At 38.4% G+C, this 25,549-nt stretch overlaps 2 protein-coding genes across 4 annotated transcripts in view; one reads left to right on the plus strand and one right to left on the minus strand.

Annotated features, from left to right (window-relative positions):
- On the minus strand, positions 1-23,626 carry LOC117254260 (lactosylceramide 1,3-N-acetyl-beta-D-glucosaminyltransferase A-like). 2 transcript variants are annotated; one of them, XM_033622406.2, is made up of 2 exons: positions 23,306-23,626; positions 1-10,000 (listed from the first exon to the last, which is right to left on the minus strand). In XM_033622406.2, exon 2 carries the CDS (start codon positions 9,476-9,478, stop codon positions 8,285-8,287), a length of 1,194 nt encoding a protein of 397 aa, XP_033478297.2. In that variant the 5' UTR covers positions 9,479-10,000; positions 23,306-23,626; the 3' UTR covers positions 1-8,284. The 2 variants fall into 2 exon arrangements, with proteins under 2 accessions (XP_033478297.2, XP_033478295.2); XM_033622404.2 differs by lacking the exon at positions 23,306-23,626 and adding an exon at positions 12,606-12,885.
- The window catches only part of mcf2l2 (MCF.2 cell line derived transforming sequence-like 2), a 267,264-nt gene that overhangs the window by 114,423 nt on the left and 127,292 nt on the right, over positions 1-25,549 (plus strand). The gene's annotated exons all lie outside the window — the stretch shown is intronic.

Genomic DNA, 25,549 nt, shown 5'->3' on the forward strand with positions numbered 1-25,549 from the left:
TGTAATTCATACACGGTTCATACTACATTTTTGAAAAAAGCCTTAAATGAAAGCTGAGAGTCTGCACTTTAAGCAGGTATTCATTGTTTCATTTAAAACCCATTGTGGTGGTGTACAGAGCCAAAATGACGACAACTGTATCATTGTCCAAATAATTATGGACCTGACTGTAGGTATTAAGTTATGTATGACGGAAATATTTAAGACATTTATTAATATATAAAACAATACTCTTGGAATAATATATTGTGTCTGATATGGTTTTTCCATAAAAAGTTCAATTCCTACAGTAACACTCACAACACCCCTCATCATTAGCTTCAAATGTGAGGTATTTACTCACAATTTTGTTGTTCATGTTTTTGGAAAATCTGTAACACACTTTTTTGTCATGGCTCCATCCAGTGCGTCTTGGTATAAACTTTAGTCTAGTCCAGTCAGTCTGAAATAGTTTCAACAGATTTAGAAAAAGCAGTGGGTTATTGATTGTTAAAGCACATGTTATGATTTCACATTGGATGTCAAACAGAGATGTCACAGAGATAGACAGGCTAACACACAAACCATAATGTGCAATACCCGCACTTCCACAAGTCTAAATCTACTGCACAGCTTTTGCTACTTATCATCTGTTATTTTCTATTTCTCTTGTAGTCTAACTCCTATCTCTGCAGGGAGTTGTTCGTCTGAAAACTTTGTCACGTGTTATGCAATTGGCTTGAGCCCAGAGAGACACAGTGAGCTGATGGAATATAACTGTATTTGTATTCAGCCATGCTTGCCAGCTCAGTGAGAATCATCATCTTTAGGTTAACTGCAATCGCTCAGTTATACTCCCTTTACGTATGAAAATAGATATGTCCTTTTCAAACATTGTCAACATCATGTTTCTCATACTTTCATGTGCCCTTTATGATGGCATAAACACAGTCAATAGATGGCACTTGAGGGCAGAGTCAAAAGTTTCACACAACAAATGAGGTGACGTGCAGGAGGTAGTAATATTGTGGCTTTCAATGGAGGCAGTGCTGTAGACAGTGGTGGTCTGTGCAGCCATTATATACATTGCGACATGCTTTCAGAAAATGTGCACAAATATGGACAAAATGAATGCAGGGTATGGACAGAAGGCTCTGTCCGTCTATAATTTTGAGAATAAATGAGCCCTTAGTTTGAAAACAGGGACAGTTAAGTACAGAAGAAGTGGATAGAATAAGTTCAATCAGGAGAGACTCATTCTGAGAAAAAATAACATTTATTTACATTTATTTACATGTGCACATAAATATGAGAAATGTGAAAAGTCTTTGGTAATTAATGCCCATCGTGATGTCTTATATTCCAGGAGGGTGGTAAAGATATAGTAGATTGGTTGTACCCCCATTGAGTCTAGAGGCTGCTGGCGGTGATGGTAGTGATGAGATGAAGGGGGTGCTAAGGATCTGGATGTGAAGAGAAGTGGGCTTTGATGAGCTCGTCTTGGGCTCCGGATAAGGTGACTGGAGGTGAATGGAGTGGAGGAGGGTGCGACGGTTCTACCAAAAATGACGGCTGACAGGAGCAGAGAGGAGAACAGATTTAAAGTTTGGCAGTAGCAACATGAACGGCTGAAGGAGATTGTTGCAAAGTTTGATAGGCTAGCAAGGAGAGGGAACGCCCATAATCAGCTGATTGGAGGAAGCTGTGGGAATGGGATAGAGAGAGAATTTTGAATGGATTAAACTTACAGTGAGCTTTATTTATATCACACAGTTCTGTCTTTCAAGTCAAAAGAAGTATTTCTATGGCAATTTTACTTCTTTATGACAATCTTATACTTACATTTAGCTGTAAATTGAAGGATGGTATGGGAAAAAAAAAAATAAAATTAGAGGTCAGGAGAATCCATCACACAAGGCTGAAACTGAAGTGTCCCATATCTGAAGAGTTATGTCTAACAGAAAAATGTATTGATGTGGGAAACATTATGGAATGAGTTCTGGGAGGGTACTAACAGTACTAACAGTACTAACATTTTCTAATGGTATTTCCTTGGTAATCGTTAGTGTTATCATGGTATCCGTCTTAACAAGAATACCTTAGGAGGGGATGAAGTATGGAGTTGTGGCCCCTTTTGGGCACTAAACAACAAAATTACATTTGCCTTTATTTGCTGAAGACTGCACTGAGCTTTTACTTAGCCAAAGTGAAGGAAGAGGGGCACCGCTAAAATTTGTCTGTATGCGCACATATTGTTTCAACTAAAATCCTCACATTTAGACTACCTTTTGTAAGGTGAATGCATTTTTGCAGTTTAAAATCTGTCATCTCTTTAACCAGTATTCCAAATTCAACAACAGAAAACACTTTCTTATGCAAAAATATTGCCCCCCTCCATGCGCAACACACATTAAAACAGCCTGGAATCAGATTTTTTTAGCTGCATTTCTTGCATAACAGATGAACTGCTGACTGACCACTTTTTGAAATGGTTTCATGGGTTGTTCCTGAAGAAAATGACCATGTTAACATGCACACTGTTATTCCACTATTATTCAGAATATAATAATATTCTGAATAATTCTGAACTTGACATTTTAGGTTAATTGGTGACCGTAAATTGCCCATAGGTGTGAATGTGAGCGCAAATGGTTGTCAGTCTCTATGTGTCAGCCCTGCAATATTCTGGTGATCTGTCCAGGGTGTGTACCCTGCCTCTCACCCAGTGTCAGCTGGGATAGGCTTCAGCACCCCCTGCACCCCCCAACAGGATAAGCTGTTACAGAAAATGAATGTTGCATTTGGATATTCTGAATGCCTTTATTAAGAATGTAGCCTTTTCAGATTAGATCAGATTAGATGGGATATGGGCTGTCTGTCAAGTGATAAAAAAATGTATTAAATTAATTAAATGAACATGCTCTGTGATTAAGTAATCTAAATTAATTGCATACACCAATTTTTGCTGTGAAAGTATTCAAAAACTTTCAGTTCAAATGAATTTTGGCAGATGTGTTACAAAGCTGTAGGATTTTGGACATAATTGTCCCCCTGTCTGGTCTGCAGTCCATTGCAGTCCATTTTGTAATGGAGTTAGTTAGTCGGTCACAGGTAGAATTACTCAGTTCACATCTGATTGCCTGGTTGAGTGTGTCTTGACTAAATGGCTACTAAATGCTTTGCGTTGAGGTGATATTTCAGGCTTCAAGTCCCCCAGTGGTATGAAAATTCCTTACTGCAGAAATTGTTAAGAACGGTGCTCCTATCAACAGTTCCATCAAGCTTTTTTAAATGCCTCGATCATGTGACAAAGCCACTATGGCCTTCAGTGACGCACCAGGTCAAAGGGCACCACGGAACATGGTTAATCAGCATTAATTCTTTTAATGCATACTTTTTTCTGTGATTAATTAATTGAAATTAAGGCGTTATTTTGACAGTCTTAGTTTTTATATGTGCAGACATCACAACGCTTACCTTTTTAAGGAGGTGGTTGAAGGAATAAAGAGGAGGGCTGTGGTCTCACTGTCAAACAAGTCTGCCACCCGAGAAAATCCTATTTTGTCGCAATATAGCCAGCCCACTTTTTCTGTATGTTGTCATGATAAACATGTTAGGGCATTAACGCCTGTCAAACCGAGCTGAGAATGCCACTGACATATTAACAGGAATGTTAGTGGACTGTTCATTTTCATTAGCCATGTAAACAGCTTTGTGGGAATGTTGTCTTTTTGGAATAAGGGCAAAAAACTTAATATTTTGGGCATGTAAATGTAGTCGATGACAATGGCCTATTTTGTTGTTTAGTTATGAGAACTAGGTGACAGATTCACATATGAAAAGCTATCTAGGCGTAGTAGACCAAACCAATAAAAAATTTAAAAAAAGAAAAGAAACAAACTAGAAAATCAATAGCAATCAAGTATGACACCACTTGCTGAATACATGACTTTATTCCCAGTCTCAGTGGTGAATGCTTTCCATCTGTGGACCCACAAATGTGCTCCCCCAGCACTTAAAATGTTCCTTATAAGGACATGACAACCTGAACGCTCTTGATGATTCAGCTTGTCTGAATTTTTTTTCGATGAAAACCACAGTGTAACAGGATGCAGTGGGGTGGCAGTTGTGAGAGAGAGCAGAAAAGAGTGAGAGGAAAGTAGGGGGGGGTGAAGGAGTGGTCAGAAAAAAAATCTCATGACAGTCTTGGCAGGATGACTTCTCCAATGGGAATGATTCCCATTTGATGATGCAGTGTACATGCTACAGTGCTGATATGCAAGATCCAAAGGAGCTTTTATCAATATTTTGTATAGTAACAATGTACCAACTAACAATGTCAGAACAATGTGACATTTTAAAAGGGGTTGCTCATAGTGCTGAACCTACAGAGGATTATCACCCGAACCTGCAACTGAGCTTTATGTTGAGTTTCAACTCAGTATTTAGCTGGTTCACTCTCACTGTTCTCATGGCGTAGTTATCAGCTGCAGCAGGCAGTTATTTTCAGTGAAATAGCTTTACAAAAACAGCTGTACTTTACCTGCTAATCAGTAACAGCCGACTCTGTCTGCTGTTTGAAGCTGCAGACAGACACAGTAAGCCACCAGCAGGGGGAACACTCTGAAACATTAGCAGCTAAAGAGTCAGATATTTCCCTCAGGATTTGGTGGAGAGCAAAAAGAACTATAAGAACATAAATATTGGACTAAAGGCCTCGTCACACCAAACTGACATCAAAGAAATAGCAGCCACAAAAGCCGACTATTGCGTCGCCAAAAAGTTGCACATGAACACACTACAAAGACAACAGCAGACAGCAAACCACCATGTACGTTCTGCAACTGCATGAGAGGAAATAACTCTCCACATCAGGAGATGGAAGTAGTCTGTAATTATTGTTCATAAAGGGAAACGAGAAGACTGTCATGACACTAGTTAGCCAGTTAGCACATTAACAACACAATCCAATGTTGAAAGAACGGAGGATGTTTACCATGCCCCAGTGAACAATAACACAAACCATTAGGAAACACTTCTCACTGTAAACCCCAATTCGCTCACTCAACTTAAATTATTTTGGAAACAGCTTGCACTCAAAACTTTTAGTTTAGTACAATACAGTAACGTAAAACTTTTGAGTACACCAGACACAAAATAAATGTGTCATGTGACCCTTGTCTGACGGGAACTCATTTCCACACAGGTGGCAAGTCACTAACTTTGTATATGACTTCACGCATGGTGCAAAATGTCTTTTACCACAACATTAATGTTGATGAGTATGCAACCTGATTCCACTGCCATTAAGGGGCCAAAAAAAGAGACATTTCAAGTTTTTGTTTTTACTGGTAGAGACACATTTACCATAGTTACCTGTTTGTGTTAAATCAAACATCAAGCTCAAGACAAACTTCTGTATGTCTGTTTTCCTATTTTGATTATATTCAGAGGCCTTAAGGAGTAATTACATCCAATCACTCACATGAAAAAAAACAAAGATTAGAGCAATGTTTTATATATATTAAAAAGATATGTTGTGAGGAGATTTTTTTATCCACTGTCCAAAGAATGTAATCTTTTTGCTTCCTTTCCTATTTATCTTGGTTCTGACCCCACGTTTGGGAACTACTGCTCTTAAATTTAAATTCTAGGGGAGCAAATATCCCAAGCCCTATTACAGGGGCACAACAAAGAGGTACAGTGCAGCAGCACATAAGTACATTAGTACATTGGGTTAATTGCCCTGCAAAACTTTCCTTTCCTCAGCATATTCTACCATCTTTTCTGTCTGTACTTTGGTAGGGAAATTCCCTCATCTGGCATAATTTCGCTCAGTGTCTGGCTGGATGAAACTTTCTTCCCACTGGCTGACTGGCTGGTGTCTCAAAAGGAAATGTCTCATGCACTTTGTCAGCCTAACCGGAGCGAGACATTTACAGCTGCAGTAAAACAAGTACAAAGTTCACGGGTACAAGAATAGACAGGCTGATATAAGAGTTTCTGACCACCCAAAAGGACATGACAACATAAAGTGATACAAAATACTTCAAGCTAAATATCCATATAGGCTGCTACTCATATGAAATGTCTTTTTAATGTGTTGTATCAATGTGGTCCTTGTAGCAGCAATTTCTCCTATTTGCATAATGGGTGCTGCAATGCACAATTGTGATCCAAGCCATCACCAGCAAAAATAATCTCTTAACAAGCACCCTTTTCTGATTCAGACCAGTATAGCATTGAGACATTGGGTGATTCTACCCCTCATAATTTGTGTCCAGTGCTAATATCCAATATAAATGTCCTTGTCTGAAGATAGGTTTCTTTTGTTTTTACGGCAAAATTAGACATTTGGGCTGCAACTAAGGGTTATTTTCATTACTGATAATTTTGATGCTTATTTTCTCAATTAAAGGTTCCACATGTGACACTAAGAGCATTAATATAACAGCAAACCACTATTTGCTACGTAAAGACATAGTGGAGTAATGGTGTCCTGAGCAGAGAATTAAGTCATGCTACGTCTGTGTGTGTTGTAATTCAAGCTTCTCAATGGTTTGTTGAGGTAGATTGTGTGGCTGTACCTGCATGTGAGTCCCCAGGTATGTATCCCACTGGCTAGCTAATTGCTGCCACTCTGCACTGCCCTCATACGGCAAGTAACACTGATAGTTCTGTCAGCACTGTTGCTGCTCAGCCACTTCCATGTTGAGCCCTGTACAGACAGTCTCTAAATCATACATATGCTCCTAATAACGTATAGAGTTCCTTTAACAAGTTGAGTTCTCAACAACGATATGCTGAGTACGCAGCAACTAAACAGCAAATCTAAAAGTAATCAGAAAACATATTAAAAATCTGAGCCTCTCTGTAGTTTGTTTTAAGGCAGTCAGGGTATGCTTGCATGTCAGTGCATGTGTGTATCCCACTTGCTAGCTCACTGCCATGGCTTTGTGCTGTGCTCATGCAGTGGTTACTGTTGATATTGGAATGGCTGGTTAACATAGTTAACTCTGTTAGCACTGTTGCCGTTGTTTAACACTGATTGTGGAGTTAGCACTATTAGCTAATAGCCGCCAGCTCAGCCACCTCCATGTTGAGAACTGTGTCCAGACAATTTTGCATAGAGCCCCTTTAATCTTTTAGTCTATGGGACCATACACATGCAGCATTTTTTGCACACTAAAATTCATTGTTATCAATGTAGATGTGTGGCAGGCGCACTGAAACACCAGAGTGATAAACAGAGTTCAACTTTTGGAACGCAGCAGCCATGTCATGTGATGAGGACCAACCACAGCCTTTATATCTAGATATCTTTCCCTTCTTCAGTAAATATCAGTCTGTGGTACAAGAGTAATTTCTAGCACCTGACTTCAGATTTTCAATTCAATTGAATTTTATTTATAAAGCCATTATTTTTCCAGGTGGTTAAAGATGCAGCATATGTGCAGCCCCTATGAAATGTCTCATCCTAGTTTCCCAAAGTCCATGGTGACATGTCCACGTCTTGTTTTGTCTAAAACCCAGATATTCACTTTACAATGATGCAAAATATAGAAAATCGGCATATTCCAACATTGTAAACAGCATTTTTTTCCATCTTTGCTTGAAAAATATAATAATATATTAAAATAGTTGCAATTCTCTCTTGAGACTGATTAATCTTCTAACAGTTGCAGCTCCTATTGACATACACAAAATCAAATAATTACATTCCCTGAAACGTCCTTTACATTTGTTAGCAATTATATACTATACCAGAGGTGCATTTAAATTTGAAAAAAATCCACATTAATCATGTCAAGAGCTGCATTAGTTGGTATATGCTGATCATGAAATTACTTCACTGTCAACAGCCTCGAGACAAAAGAATTCATAGAATTTAACGGTTAGCTAAAATGCGTTTTAGACTCTCCCGACAAAACTAAATTCCTTCAGCAGTTGGCAAGTGAATAAGAGTGTGAAGGTCTATATAAATGTGTGTACAAAGACAAAGAGGGAAGAAAAGACAAAAAGCCCTCATGTAAACAAATCTGGGACAGGTTTCGCCACCGTTTCTCTGTTTAACTTGAAGTGAAAACTGATCCTACTGGTGACTGAAAGACAACTGAGTGCATTTGTTTGCTAAATAGAACAGCTTTAGTCTTTATTACAGGAGAGCAAATACATTGTATAGCCAGCAAACAGTGAAATATAACATGAAAGAGAAAAAACATGGCGGACTCTTTATGTGAGGTACCTTCATTTGTTTGTGTGGTACATTTAGCATTCAGCAGTCTTTGCGTTGTCTTAAAACCATTTAGGTAAAAGCAGCCATACAGGAGTAAGTGTTCTGGTAAAATGGTAGACACAGCAGCATCACTCTCACTGCTGTGCAGTACACATTACCCATAAATCCTCTGGAGTTGCCGTACACTGTAGGATCCGTTGCTGCCTGCCACAGTAAGCGCACATCTGTGGCGTGACCATGCGATGTAATCATGTGATTATAGATGCAGGGGTGGTACGGAGCCTTGCCCTCCCCTGAAAAGTACACATGCTCCTGGGGAGAGACCCCCATGGCCTTGGCACAAATCCCCATGAAGACATCGTCGATGTACATAGAGGAGTTCAGCATCAGAGTTGCATGGTAGATCTTAGCGGCCACATCTGCTGAAACCACGTACCCCGCTCCAGCAGTGTAATCTGGGTAGGAAGGCCAGGGGTACAGATCATAGGGAACATGGTATTTGCTGTTTTTACGGCGAATCGGAGGGGCTCCTTTGTGAACATGCCCCACCCACAGGTCTTCGGCCCCTGACCGTGTACTCAGGAGCTGCAGCAGGTACTTCACCAAATTGGGCATGTGGATGAAGATGTCATCATCGGCAGACATAAGGAAGCGTGCCTGAGAGCAGTACTCATGAGCCCAGTGGAACTGCAGGATCAGTTTGGTAGTTAGGTTGTGAAAGGTATCCAAAAAATCCTGCTGGATCAGGTCTCCATAAACCTGGTCCTCCTGCAGCAGTGCGCTCTGCACCCTGGATCTCCGCCCCTCATCAGGGTGCACACCAAGGGCGAACACCATCCTCACATTTGCCCCCAGTTCCGACCAAACAAAGCTCTCATTACCCCATGTGTCCCTGATGGCCTGGCGCCGCTCAAAGTTCTGCGGCGATGATTTCACAAACAGAAGCAGCAGGACATCATCACGGCTTTTCCCATCTCCACCACCACATTTACCTGGGTGGTTAATGAGGTATGGATAGTTCCGTAATCCACTGTCCACACCATTTGAACCAATCTTTCTGTGGTGAGGGTTGGAGCTGATGGCAAAGGAAGAATTGAGAAAGTTGTAGCTGTTGACCAGGTAGCGATATGTGTAGGATCTCATGTGGCTGACTACATGGTGGTCCAGCTCCTCCCAGCAGACCATCACCATACATAACACCAGGCCTGTGGTCAGCAGCTGCATGCACTGGCACTTGTGGATACGACGGAAGTTCATGAACATCGCGACTACTGCTTATGTCTGCTGAGCTCCAAATACTGAAGGCACGTATCCTTTGGATCCGTCTTGACCTTTCCTCTCCTGGAGCTGTATCTTCCTCTGTCCCGTCTCTTCTTTTTATGATATTAGTGTATATTATTTCATTTCTGCCTCCCTTCACTCTCAGGTTTGACTTCTCTTTTGACTCTCACTTGTCTTCTTCATCACATCTTCCATCATCCAGCTTCTCTTTCTTTTGAGGTTGTCAAGTCCAATAGGCCTTTGTCAGGCTCTCAGCAGTCTGGGTTGCTCTGTTACTGATCTTCCTCCACTGTGTTAAGCAAAAGCTCTGCTCCCTCATAGTGATCAGGCTGTGGGCAGCTCCAGGTAAAGCTTGGTGTCCCTCCTCCTGTTCAAACAATTCACCATGCTCTTTCGTCTTTCTCTCTTGAGAACTCTTGTAATAACTAGAGTTTAAATATCACCCTTCTCCACTTCCTTATCCCTCCTCCTCTCGGTCAGTGTAATATCAGAATGTCATGGCACCTGAAGAAGAGAGACAAGTAAGATTAGGCTCACATAGATCAGATTTTGCATGCTAAAATGGAATGGCCCACACTAGTCCTGAAATTATTAGTTGACTCATTCATCAAATTTATTGTCAACTATTATTTATCAATTCATTGTTTAGATTATTCATCATCATCTTTTTCCAGCCTCTCAATTGTGATGAATTACTACCTTTTGCTGGTTTAGTATCATTATAAATTAAATATCTTTTCTGCCTGTTGGTCGGACAAAATAAGACACCTGAAGAGGTCACAGTGTGATCTGGGAAAAAGTTCAAGGAATATATATATATATATTTTTTTTTTACATTTTTCGAGACTACATAATCTATTCAGTCCATTAACTGAAAAACATATTATGACATATTACTCAAATGACAATCAATTAGAAACACACACACACACATATACACAAACATAACCATGGCTGCAGCTGCAGTTATGTTAGTAAAATTCTCAATTCATTGCTGTCAAAGCAGCAATGCATATTTCTCTAACACCTCCCAGCAGTGTGTAAGTGGCCCAAAGATACAAACCACACTCTCTCTGTGTTGCAGCATCACCCCTTCCTCTGATGTTTGCTTGTATCTCTATTGTGAAACAAAAATGCAAAAAAGTCTGGTGCCTTGTTTTGGGAGAAACACATTAAAAGGAAGATGTGTGCTAACTGGACTTCCCAAGATCTGAAGTGTTGTATTCAGTTTCATAGGGTTGAGATAATTATCATGATTTTTTAAATATCACCTATTAAGATTTTTGGATAGCACTACCACAGCTACTGTGATTATTGATAGTATTTGGCATGCCATGCTGTTTCAGGAAGAGCAGAAATGATGAGTGGATTAATCAGAGGGAAAATGCCAAAAATTTGTTTGTTTCTGCTTCTAGTATGAAGACTTGCTGCTTGTCTCTTTTATATCCTTATAAACTGTATATTTAGATAGGGATCTGGAAAATTGTGATGACATTGTATAGATCAAGTGATTCATTAAAAAAAAGTAAATCAATATAGAAAATGATCATTAAATGCAGCCTTAATTTCAGGAACAGCAAAATGTGGAACAGCTCAGTTTTAGTATTATTATTCAACATTATTTTGGCAAGCAAGTAAAGATAATTTCAATTAGTGATTGCTTAGTCTACAACAGGGATGTCAAAACGTATGAATAGGAGCCAGATTAGATAATGTGAAAAAACTTGGGGGCCAGCTGCTTCTCACAACATGTGGGATTTTTAAAAATAAATTACACACAAATTTGACAAACACAACTCTTTGATCTTACAGTGAAAAGGTATTCAACCTTTCACTGCTCCTGAAAGCAGTGATCCATGCTTCTTTCCTTGTTTATTGGCTATTTTAGCATCTGTTTATTCATTGGTTGTGCCTGTGTAGTTCCTACTTGATGCATGTCTACAAACTGATCTTGTTTGATTGGGCAATATTGTGTGACGGGCCACATAAAGTATAATTTGAAAGACAAGCCGCATGCCATTTAATTTCTGCCCGCGAGCCACAATTAGCACCTGGGCCGAACTTTAGACTTGCCTGGTCTACAACATGTCAGAAAATATTCAAAATGACATGATTTCCCAGAGGTGTAGGACAAATGCTAGTCTGGCCAAAAGTCCAAAACTCAAAGATAATGAATTTACAACAAAACATTTGATTAGCTGGAACTATACAGTGTTTGGTATTTTTGGTTGAGAAATGAATGTTAACAATTAATCCTTTAACACAATGGTTGCATATTGCTTTTCTCTATCTATTTTACATGTTTTATCATTTAAGCTAGCACTTAAGGTCTGTTTGCATCATGTTTTGCTGTACACTGTTATGCCAATCTGCTCCATGTTAACATTGTTACAAAAGGGGCAGGATCTTATCAGTTTATGGAGGGAAAAAGAGGAGTGGGCTTCAATTCAAGATCTATTTGGGCGATGTTAATAAATACAATCAAACAGACTTGCAGGGTGAAATCAAGATGGCAAGTATGACCAACAATCACTGGCTTCGTTAGGAGGCTTCAGCCTCCGACGCCCACGCGAATAGCGCCAGATCTAAATAGGCTGTGTATATATTTTTTAAAGAATAATAGTAGATTATATTTTGAATTATTAATTTAAGTCTTCAAAGTAACTAAAGCAGACTAATAGATGGGGTATGAAAATGCCCCTGACAATTATATAACCAACAACCTGAGCAAAACACACTGCAAACTAAGAAAACAAAACTCAAGCAAATAAAGACAATATCTTCACCAACTGACAATATGTGCAGCATCTAGAAAAAAAAAAAACTGCAAATAAAGAAAAACACAACCCAATATAGGCTGATCATCCCCTTTAACAATGGGTAACCTACAGTTAGAAAACATGCACATGCAGGTAACTCCACATGCAAACGCACAACTCTCTAGGTAAAGCCTTATAACATAAGAGAGTAAGCCATCAGCTGGGCCATATCGCGCAAGCAGCCACGATCTGTTTTAAAAAAGCTCCTGTAGTCCACTGATCAGTCATGAGACACCGCAGAAGGATGGCAACTGGCAGAAAACAAACGCTCCCGCAAATGTGCTACTCACCAAAGGTATGCAGAAACCAGACTGACGTGGCTGAATACTTGGAGACTAAAATATGGTGGATTACTGAAGGTGGTCGCGGTTTCATGTTACCATTATCGGTGCGTTCGGTAGAATTGCTGAGGATTTGGCATGCGTCACCACGTGGTATTTGCGCACAGGTGTCAATCAGTATTTTTTTTTTTTTAGGCTTTTAAGTGTGTGGGAGGTGTGTAATGCTGATGTGTGTGTGTAACGTGCGGAGATGAATTCAACTTCTGCTTTTAGTTTTGATCGGCTTTTATATTTTCATATTGTATCACTAATATAGGTCAAACACATAGCCATACCTGCAGGTATGGCTATAATATTACAATATTCTATAAAATGTCTATAGGAAAGAACCTGTGTAATATCAGTGTGACGTTTCTGCAATATTTCTTTATGATGTTTTTGAATTTTTGTAGTCTATCATATTACCATGATATTTGTATAGGGATTTAAATGTGTTGAGTGACCAGCAAAGGGGCCAGTGGGGTGCAGTGGAGAAAGTGGACCCTTGCAAGTGATTCAGAATGCCACCATAGAAATATACCCGTGTTTAAAGTGGAATGATAAAAAAAAAAAAATACCATGAGAAAATTGAAGACAGTGACATTTGCTATATATGTCTTCTAAAAGGAAGCCCATCTCTGTCACTTTTTTTTCCCTTCTTTTTGTTAACTAGTAGTTTGCAATCAATAATGAAATTATATGCTTATTCTACATAAACTATATAATATATAAATAAACTATAAAAACTATTAAATTCAATTTTTAACTTCTTACTTTCTTTGATATTTTTGTGGGATATGATGATTGCTTGGTAAAATGTACTATGTTGATGTCCAGTGTCAAGTCTCTATCTGATCATGTAATGAGATGATATGTGCATGATAGCATGCACTGGGGCCCACCATGACTACCTTACACCACTGTGAATGCCATGACTATTCTTCATTTATTTTGTCTAGAATTATCATAAAATTCTAATCATATTCCTACAGGGGCAAAATAGGTAAGGTATTCTTTATGTAACCCAATAATCCTGAGTGTTTTGTATCACAACATTTGAAGCAGAAATCCATTGTGCTTCTCAATAAAGCTAAGGAAGAATTTATCTCATTAGAACTTCTTTGATGATGTCACATATTCGACAAGACTCATTTAATATTCTACATTTTTGTTATCTTATAGTACTGGTACCATAATGTCACGATTAGACGTGCATCAAATTCATAGTCAGCATCAGCTTGCTTGAATGCAGTGTTTTTGGTGGTCCTGTTTCTCTTTGCTGTGCTGCTCTGCTTTGTTTTTTTTGTTTTTTTGATAATTATCTTTATTTGTTTCGTGCTTTTCACCAGGATGTTTAGCTTACAATTCCATACTGACAAACATGTATACAGTACTTGATCTACAAGATAGTATATACTTTCCTAATTACAGGAGGTGTTTTGATGATTGATCTGTATATTAACATACACTACACATAAGACATAAGGCACATACTGTATACATTCATTCCACTTTTATTCATTCATTTTACTCATAAAATTCCACCACCACAAACAGAACACCCACTAATATACACAAACACACATTATATTAGTTTTATGTCCTGTATACTCCACTGGATCCTCCCCTTCCCTTCCCAGTCACGCCAGAGAGTCAGATAAGGATCAAGACATAGAAAGGGCATATTTTGTGAGGAAGTGCTATTAGAAGAGGTAGATATTAAAGCAATTTTTGAAGACAGAGTGGGTTTCTGCTGACTGAATTAATTTTAGCAACTCACTCATCCACAGAGGGACCACACAGGAGAGGAGTTTGTATTGAGACTTTCTGCCCTGCAGTGATGTTTTTCAGGCTAGAAAGGGAGAAAATCTCCTGAATTAGTACACCACAGTGGTCCCAAAGATATAACGATGCCTGTTCAATCGCTACTATGCGGACATATTTTCTCCTTTACCTGATGAAGCCCGTTTTGGTTTAAATTAGACTGAAGTTGGTCCAGTGACTAATTCTCCTACTCTTACAGATTATGACGGTAAGAATAGGAGACGCTAGACTGTAGATCAGGTGTCTTCAATGTTTTTCAGGCCAAGGACCCCTTAGCTGAAAAAGAGATGGAGCAGGGACCCCTTACTACATATACTGTATAAGAAGAGTTCCACTTGAGATAATTCTCTAAATATTTTTGGATCTTTTCTCATTTGTGCTTGCCTGTAGCTATTAAGCCAGCAGTAGTTGAAACATGCATTAGCTTCACCCTCAACAATCTCTTGCTGTAAAAAGCTACAGAATGATCTGTTGTGGCATGTCCCTCACAAGAATTAACGTATTTGACATAATAATGTAGCTAACTGGCAATATGTGGGGAAAAAAAGGTGCTGCACAGCGATTAGCATTAGCTAGCTGTTATGATTGCACATAGATTCATGGGTAACTGTCTGACATCAGTGTTGTGCTCTGTAAATTAAATAGGTTTCTGAACATGCCAATTTATCTTTCCTAATAATATGTGGGATTCATATTAATGTGTATTTTCAAACACATTTTATTTTCTGGAAAAAAAACACCTGAAGAAAAAAAAACACCTTAATTTAAAACTTAAGATTTAAATTAAATTAGTAACTCTGAACACTCCTAGAGGTCATAGAAGGTTGACCCTGTTAGTGCAAATGAAAATAACTGATACGATGATGCTTTTCCTGGCAGTGACACAGTTACAGCAAGAGAGGCTCCTATAGGGGGGAACGTTACCTCTATCTTTATTACCAGAAATGATTCAACCTGCCTACAGCTGATAAGACACACTTTTGCATACACACAGACACACACTGGGAGATAAAGTTTTCCTTGTCGGCTGGTAAGTTAACTAGATTTTACTATTTTAGTGGTAAAAGCAGGTTTCTGTCCCCTCTGCACACTACACTGTAACAAGGTACAACAGTACAGTTGGAAATGAGAGCCAAAGCTTCAGCCTAAGGAGAGACTGACTGAGACCCTCATATCTCACATTCAGTAAGAACATTGTGGGACAAAAATATTGATGGCTTCATACAGTAACTATGTTATACTATCAGTCAGTATTATACCACCTAATGTACAACTAACCACACATACAACCATTACTTACAGTGTTCAGGGGTCAAACTCAGTGCACATGATTGTTCTACCACTTACATTGCTGAACACAGCAAATTGCTTTATCAGCTGTGTCACTAGCATGTGACTGTTCATAAAGCGACAGTGCAGGGCGTCCTGTTTGAACTCTGGGCCTAATCATGTGCTGTAAAACCTGTTGATGTGGGCTGACATGCCATCCCCTGCCATCTTCCCCATTTCCTTTGTAAGACTTATATTTAACCTGCCTTCTTCCTACAGTTGTTGGTCAGAATATTAGGAACAGCAGATACAGGACCACAGTAGAGTTTCATCCCCAACTCCTTCTTAGTTCTGTCACATACTGAGGTCACATCAAAATATTAATACGATATGAAGGAGTGTCCTTTTAAAAAGTGCTATTTTTCTGAAATTCTAACTTATTTTATTTTATTAATTTATCCAATCAATCAATCAATCAATCAATCAACCAATCAACCAACCAATCAATTTTATTTATAAAGCCCAACACCACAAATTAAATTTGCCTCACAGGGCTTTACAGCGTACGACATCCCTCTGTCCTTAGGACCGACACAACGGAAAAGGTAAAACTCCCCCCAAAAAACCTATTATGGGGAAAAACAATGGTAGAAACCTCAGGAAGAGCAACTGAGGAGGGATCCCTCTTCCAGGACGGACAGACATGCAATAGATGTCGTACAGAACAGATCAACATAATAAATTTGCAGTAATCTGGTAGGACTGAATGATATTAGCCCTTTCTGCTCACTAGAATATTTTTCTTAATAAACACCCAAAGTCGGTAAGACATCTTGTATTTACATTTATTTCCTTGTGCAACAAATACATGTGGTTAGGTTTAGAAAAAAAACCTCATAGTTTGGCTCAACATTCATATGGGAAGTGAACGCCAGGCACTTCAATGAAAGTACAGTGTTTGTTGGGCCCATTACGCCCTTCTGCCCTTTAGGGACTTTAGCTCCTTAAATTACATTGTTGTCCGTCAGCGTTATAAACTGACTTTGCCTAGTGGCTTATCACAACACCCAGAAAGGATGACTTTTTGAGTCGGTGTCTGATGCGGAACTCACTGACCAAGAAGTGGTACTCAACGACTTTGGCATAAGAATGGGTTGGGAAGGTGGTGATTGGATAAAACTGGCCTCTAAACAAGAAAATCACCATTGTATGTTGTTAACAACCAAAAACGACTCTTCAACTCTGCAGAGGACGCTTTGAATGTAAGTGCCGACCTAGCACAAAGACCTATAATAGAGGGGCTTTAGCCCAACAGAGCCCCAGAGCAGAGAAGCTGCTGATGTCTGTGCAATGCTCCAACACAATAGGCTGAACACATATTTCCACAGCAGCATATTTTGACTGAACACTGAACAACCAACAATAACGAGATCTGACAACACATGGCCAAGCCTTGACATTCAGAGGTCTTGTGGCTAAACATACCATGAGAGGATCCACTATCAGGAGCACTTTTGAATTGGCTGATTGAAGTGAGGCTTTTTCTTTTTCCTGTTACTTGACCTACCTGACCTGACCACGTTCTACGCAATAAACACACTGTTTTTCACATGTGTACTTTGCTTTTCTGCTGCTGTTAAGAGCGAGGGATCACCTACTGTACATAGTTCAGAGACATACAGGCCTTCATCTCATAAATCCTGTCATGTTGCTCACCCTTACTTGTACTGTACATCAGCTACTTTGAATGAAAAAGGTAAAAGTGACTGACTCTGGTATTACTTGGTATTGAATTAAAACTTAATTTGTGATGTCACCTACTGATAAATCAAAGAAAAATAAAACAAACATTTTGCCACCTATAAAAACAGGGAAAAAAATGAAATTGTAAACGTAGCTTGAGTGAGTTGTTCTCTTGATGTACTGTAGAAACTCTATCAGCTGTAAAGGGATAGTTCAGATTTTTTCAAGTAGGGTTGTATGGGGTACTTTCGACAAAATATTATATGCAGTAGTTGTCGGTCTGCACACCACCACTATGGAGATGCAGACTGGTGTCAAACATGGATGCTAAACAAGTACTATTGTGGAGGGGTTCAGCAACAAAACATATTTTGGCCACCTAATAAAAGTCCAACTTTAAAAAAATCAATAATAGTTTTAGTGTACACTATATTTAGATTATTTTCACTGCTTTACTTTAGGGATCGACTGATATGGTTTTTTCACAGCCGATGCCGATACTTATTATTATGAAACAGATGTACCGATAGCCGATATTTACAACCGATATATGTCTACTGTAAAAATCATAGTTGACACAGTATTAAAAAAATAAACACTGACAAAGCACTACATGCAAATGCAATTAAGCACATATTTATTCTTGAGAACTTTTCCAATGAAACAGTACAAGGAGCTGCCAGCAGCACTTTGAAAAAAACTTTGACAAGTAAACAAATGAATAGAAAAATATAAAAGTACTCCCTGAGGTTTAAAGTACTGTACTAAGTAAAACACTGAACAGTAAATGAGTACAACAATGAACAGCAGATTAAAATGAAAAGTGCAAAAGTGCAGGGAGCTGCCCATAGTATTTTCAAAAGTTCAAATATATATATATATATATATATATATGTATATATATATATATATGTATATATATACATATTAATAATTAATGTGCCGCCTCTCTTGATGTGGTAGCTCCACCACATCACTAGGTGGCGCACGAGTTGAGTTTAAGTCGTTATACCTTTTCAGGTGTTGTGAGGTAGAAGAATATGCAGACTTGCAGTAGTGCATGACACGGTTAAAGTTTAACAGAGCAAAGGAAACATATGTCTTTAAGTACAAATGTATTGCTCTGAGTTTATTTGCTTATGATATGTAGAGTTGCTCACTTGCACTTTATTGTTTGTCATTGCAATGCCGCTAATTTCTGTTAGCGCATCTATAAAGATTTCCATTATATGTCAGCATTATGCTAGCGTACCATACGCTAATTATTTTCCACATTTGGGGCACTAATGCCAGCTATATTTTGAGTTACTGATGGTTGTAAACTACGCTGAATATTGTATTGGATATGTTTGTGATTTAAAACCTGAATTAATGTTCTCCTTTTGTGTGTTTCATGTAGTTTTACAGTGCCTTTATGTAGGAGGCAATAAACTTCAGACCAGACCTGGAAATCTAGTGTCGCTCATTTAAAGAATTGTTAATCTATCTGCCAAACTAAACACCAGCGTTCAGGGAGGGCAGATTAATTAATATTAATAATAATAATAATAATAATAATAAAATAAAAGAGAGCTCAAATAAAAGCCAGGCTAAAAAGGTAGGTCTTGAGTTTGCTTTTAAGAGCCTAAAGTGGTACGTGCAGGCAGTGAGAAGCACACCAGAGGCAAAACAGCGCAGCAAAGGAAAACAAAACTGTATATCAGCATATCGGTGGAAAAAAATGATCTATCAGTGCCTCCATCATAATTTTGTTCGTGTTATTGTGTGACTTTGGTGTTTCAAAGGGTTAGTTAGGATTCACCACAGTCACACAATAACACAAATAAACTAATTGAAGCAGCGGTAGACCAGCAGCTCTCCTGTTCAGTAAACTAAAATTACAGTTTTACTCAACGGAGTCTGGTGTATTTGGTGACAGTGTAGATGGGGAACTTTAGCCATTAACGGCTTCCCTGTCAGAAAAGGCAGTCTGATGGAAAGGTAAAGCAGTGAAAATACTTGAAATATAACATACACTTAAACTGATATTGTTTATTGTTATTAAGGTGGGACTTTATTTTAGGTGGCTAAAATAAGTTTTGTTGCTGACCCCTCCTCAGCATTGCTTAGATTCCATGTCCTTAGTATGCTTCTCCAAACTGAGGGCATGCCGACTGACATCTACTGTATGTGATACACTGACAATGGATAAGTATGTCACACAACCACACTTCAAAAAATCTGAAATATCCCTTAAACAATTCACTTTGCTGCTGATAAGTAATTTTTGTCTTTACAATGTTAGCTATAACAATATTTTTACTGTGTGATATTTCTACTTTTAATTAAGCAAAGCATGTGAGTATTTATCGAATACTCCTCTAACAGCTGACTTAATGGATGATGGACAGTTTCTCTCAGAATATTCTGTGTAACCACATCTGGTTTATATAATTGTATTAAATAATTTATTTCTGTACAGTATCAGTGTTCCATCAGTGTGTGTTAATTTTTTAAAACAAACATGAAGTCAAAGTTGGATCCTTAGATATCTCAGGGGAGTGTACATTTTGAAAAAGGCGATTCTGTGCACTAGCTGTTGACTGTAAATGTTAAGTCATGTGGCAGCCTGCAGTGTAGATTGTGATGTAATCTTACAACTGTGCATGCAGGCTCTAGCACAGATAGGACACTCATTTCTTTTCCAGTAATACCTAAGAAGCTTCTCAGAAGTTAGATGCACAGTGGATGAAAAATATCATGATCATTTTCTTGTGGTCACTTGTAGGGAATCAGGGATTATTCACACTGTGTGTACTGAGTGGTTTGTTTCTTCTTTTTACTTTCAGAGGGCCACAAGAGAACATTGTGTACTGAATAATTTAAGTGGGGCAGTTTAAAATCTGAGACTCTTTCTAGAGAACTGCAGTGTGACTTACTAGAGTGAAAACATAATCTCAGTTGCACATATTAATGGACATCAGTGCTCTGATGTTGGTATTTGAGCCCAGATCATCCAAACAACATGAGTTTCCCTTACACTACAGCTAACATATAATGCAGATCACCTTAGTAAGTTTAAATTACAGGAACTGGATTTCTCTCAACAGCTCATTTTGTTTCTCAACATAATAACTGGTATTGGTCATTGGAGTGAAATATTACAGGAATGTAGAATATTTGTGTTATTTAGGCTGCGGCCACAGTTTAAGCACACAGTCTGATAACTTAAGTCACTGGTCTAGGAATGACTGATTAAAAATGTCTACAGCAGCCTCACCCTTTCTGTCACAAAAGACCATCACCGAATTCAATGGGAACCAGAGGATTAGTCCATAAAGGAGGATAAAAAAAAATGAGATTTGGAGCTGGAAGCACTAATTATGACAAAACCTCACACAAATATCTAATAGCATATAATGATGAAATGATGACATTTTATATCCACAAGGTCAAAGGCCAACTTCACTGTGACATCATAATGTTCTGCATAACAAGTATCCATGTTTTCATAGACATGGATGGAAACTGCAAGAGAAGCTTGACTGGTGCAGAGGCATAAAACGGCAGGGAAGTAATCTTAGTTTTTTGTTGTTGTTATTTTTGTCTGTTGGTTTGTTTGTCTGTTTGTCAGCAGGATGATGAACTTAGTGTAGCTCACAAACCACAGTAATACTGGAGTGGTCTTGGTAGGCCAAATGCTAACCTGCTGGCACTTTGCTTTAAAACTAAAGTGATGCTTTTCCATGCTACAAGTGAGTTAACATGCACTGGTGTCATTCAGGCAGTTCACTTGTGCGTTTGTTTTTGTATTTGTACAGACTGAAGCTATACTGACGTAAGATACAGTGTCACTTTTGTCAAACCACAGTGTAATAATAAATATTACAGAAATGCAGAATATTTGTGTTATTTAGGCTGTGGCCATAGTTTCATAATACAGTCTGTAAGCTCTGATAACTTTGGTCACTGGTCTGGGAGTGACTGATTAAAAATAACAGTTGCCACATCCTTTCTGTCACAAAAGACCTTCACCTAAATTCCATGAGAACCAGAGCATTATTCCATAAAGGAGGATAAGAAATTTGAGATTGTGAGGTGGAAGTTGTGTTTACCTAAAGAAGTATTCTGGTAAAATACAACTCTGGTTTTATTACCTCTGCCAAGAAGGTCTTTCTTTTTTTTTTGTCTGATTTTTGTGGCCAGATTCTCGTGAAAATTGGTGGGACTTAGTGTAGTATTATTCTGGTTTAATACAGCTCTGGTATTACCTCTGTGACGAAGGCTATAGAGTTTCTTTTGTTTGTTTTTTTTGTTTGTTTGTTTTTTTCTTTTTCTTTTTTTTGCCTCTGTGCTGGCGAGAGGCATTATTTATCAGGTTATCCATCCCAATCAGGTGAACACAATATCTCAATAACGTATTTGGGAATTTCTTCAAATTTTGCACAAACGTTCACTTGGACTCTAACGAACTGATTAGGTTTTTTGTTGTCAAAGGTCAAAGTCAGTGTGACTTGATGGCCATAACCCATACAACCACAGGGTAGTAACTCCCCATTTTTTCTTTTTCTTTCTTTTTTTTGTCTGTTTTTCAGCAGGATAACGGAAAAACTACTGGCCCAATTTTCATGAATTTTCACGTGCCTGTGGAATGCTCTTCAGGACACAGAAAGTAAATAAAAGCAATGCATCCTGTTCTCTTATCAGAAACAGAGTCTACACCTGGTGTGGGCCCAACAGTATAGCACTACAAATGAAAACCAGAAACAAACAAGAAACAAAGCTTAAGGTGCCATTTTGTAACACCATATTCAACTTTACTTCATACACCTCTGCTCAGAAACCACCATCAGCTTAGCATGTCTTTGTTGACTGAAAATGATGTAACAAGATGAATATGTCAGTCGCTAATGATTAGTTATGGCAAAAAATGCATGTGCATAGCCTACTGTACGGAATCAATGTATAGACAGCTTTCAATTTGAATTCAGAATGAGTTCTCAATACCTGACATGAGAAAAAGATTTCCCACACAGTCAACAACCACTGCATGTGTCTTTTTGTACGAGTACCATCTTAACTCTATTTTCTTTATTTTCACCAGTGTGGCCCAATTGTTGGCCTTGACCTACAGTAACACTATAACAGTATGGAAACCTGGCTATGTGTCAGTTAAGTAGCCAGATTTTAGCATAAAACACAAAAAACAGGTTCCATAATATGATAACATCAATAATGTCCCACCATAAATTTTTTACCCTTTTTAAAAATCATAAAATATATTTTTTTTATTAAGTTAAGACCAATTCCAAAACCAATTCTAAACCAAAACCAAAGATATTTATGATGACATTTGGAGTCCTACTTATGAAGAATAGGATTAGAATGATTTAAAATGAACACCAATCCTTACAAACTTGCTCTGTGCTTTGGGTTTGTCTGCTCTGGATAATAAACTGCTTCAGAGCTACTTTTTCCGACTTTCTGTTCTGTTAGTTATTAAAGGTTTATTAGTTTTTACATCCTGTTTTCTCTCTCTTCCCCTGCTGACCTAGCCTGCTCAGTCTGAGCCTGATTCATCCTCTCAGTCTCCTGTAGAGTCTGGATCTGGCTTGGCTACCTCCCAGCAGAGAGCCAGTGGAAAAGTGCTTTGAGTTCTGGGACTATCTACTTGTCTGAGTTCATCATCTTGACACATCCAGCTTATTTTTCCCCCTCTTACCTCTCTAACTCTGTCAGTTTGCTACTGCAAGCTGACACCTTTAGCCTTGAACACTGGAAGGTATTATAGACTTCATTTAGAGCAACACCTTCAGTACACAAACACACACATACACACTGTGTTCCTGACTTACCGGGCTGTTTGTGAGTCCAGTCCTTGCCTGTGGTGAAAAGTACAGATAAAGCCCTCTCCTCTGCTCAGCGCTTGTAAACTCACTCTCCTCTTGTATCTGTCTACCTGTGACACTCACTTTTTCTGCCTTACTCTTTCCAACAGCTTCCCTCTTTCTCTCATCATCTCTGCTTTCTGTCACTCAAATTGTCCTCTTCTCCTCCTCTTTTTCCTCTCGTTTCTTCCCCTGTTACATGCAGTAGACTTCGATAGTTTGGCTGAGGAGAGCTTCACATATCTGCCCTGTATGGCCTGAAGGTCCCACTGTGAGCGTGTGTTAGAGAGAAACTGTGTGTTGGGGGTGTGGGTGCGTCTTGTAAAAGGGGAGGAACTACTACTGCCCCCCCCCCCCCTCTCATTTTAACCCACCTTCGTCTATTTGTGCTTCCCTTTTGACACTGTCTGTATTTATGAGCTCAAGCACATGGGAGGATTTTCACTTCTGGATGAATGAATGTGTGAGTTGGTTTCTCCCTCAGAGATTCGGGTTTTATAAATCCAACTGATGTGTTAACTGCACAAAGATGAACATTTATTTAAGGGCAAGGCTAAATTTAGCATGCTGGGCTAACTAGTTTCCACTCTGTATAGAAAACTGTGGTGACAGAAGTGAACACATAAAGAGTGAAAAGATCAAGCTGTCTTTTGTGTTGTTTAATTAAGTGATAAAACAAAATAATAACTGTTATAACAGAGTCAATCATATTTTAGCTGAAAGGTCAGAGCTCTGACACCTGGAGTGTCCTCCATATGTGTGACAAAGAATTAAGCAGGATTTATGCCTCTGTGTTGAACTGACGGCGTACCTACCGCGCAGCCTATGCTGTAGCCCATACTGAAATGTAGCTACACATGGCAGTGATGCAGATCACTTGCTTATTTTTGTAAGCTGAAAACCATTTCCCTGAGTGGAAACAAAGCTTGTATTCACTTTTATTTCACAGATAAGAAACAATAAATTGTGAATAGCCTTTAAGTCCTGTGTGTGATTTATCCTGGCTTCATATGAGTAGGGAAAATCTCCGCTACTGGCTAGGCTAATTTATACAATGTAAAATGCCATAGGCTTGTGCCAATAACATTACCATGTTGTATTTGTTTGGAAAACGTGTTTAGTATAAGACAGTTGTTTTGTCAGTGAACCTTGTGAGTTGTAATGGAGCTGAATTTTGTAATGTTATCCTTGTTAAATGTTGCTGTTGTTCCTGGCCTCATATGAGTAGAGGAAATCTCTGCTAGCCACTAGGCTAGTTTATACAATGTAAAATGCCATAGGCTTGTGCTAATAATGTTAGCATGTTGTATTGGTGGGGGAAATGTGTCCAGCAAAAGTGCTTTGTCTGTGAATCACGTGAGTTATAATGAAGCTAATTTGTGTACTTGTAATTGAAACTGTCACTATTAAGCCATGTTTAATGTGTGTTTAAGGTGTGTTTTAAATCAACTAAACTTGCGACCATGGCGTAGTTTGTTTATAGCCTGACGTTTGATTTTACTTCTGGCAATTCAGTTTACACTCCAAAGAAATTATCAAAGTTTTGTTCATTTTTGAAGATGATCTTGCTGAACAAAACCTGTAAGTACCATACACTTATGTTTGCAACAGTGTTTATTTCTCTGCAGTAATCCAAAATCTAATGCCACAACACTCTATTTCCCACACTGAAGCCTCAGTATAAGCAAAAGCCTCATCCTAAACAGGAAACACCAAATGGAACTCTAAATTTAGAATTTATTTAAAATTTATTATTCAAATGTAATACGCCTTAAGAAAAGAAAAGATTAGATTATTAGGCATCTTTAAGATTGTTATGTCTTGGGACTTTTGCCAGACTAGTGTCAATGTTACACCTTACTGATTACTAATCAGTGTCACTACTGACAATAAAAAGATACTTTAAATGATTTAAGCTTTTACCAAATAATCTTAAAAACAAAGACAGGGTTGTCAAATCTTAAAAAAGTTGTCAGTACAAGAACTTTGCTGAAATACAGCAGTCTATTCAAGCCACTTTGGAAGTGGAAATAAGATGATAATAATAAATAGTGGCACAAGAAGGGAGAGTCATTCAGTCAGCAAACAAAGTCAGTTCCACAGCAACATCCACTGTATCTACAGTTTGCTAACATTAGCTGTTGACATGTAAACTTCAACCTGTTACATGATTTGTCCATTTTCAAAATACACTTCTGTTTTTACGGGAAA

The sequence above is a fragment of the Epinephelus lanceolatus genome, chromosome 6 (genome assembly GCF_041903045.1).
Source record: "Epinephelus lanceolatus isolate andai-2023 chromosome 6, ASM4190304v1, whole genome shotgun sequence".
NCBI lineage: Eukaryota > Metazoa > Chordata > Actinopteri > Perciformes > Serranidae > Epinephelus > Epinephelus lanceolatus.

Excerpts from the sequence above, each read along its gene's own strand:
- LOC117254260 (XM_033622406.2), bottom strand. The coding sequence starts at position 9,478 with ATGTTCATGAACTTCCGTCGTATCCACAAGTGCCAGTGCATGCAGCTG.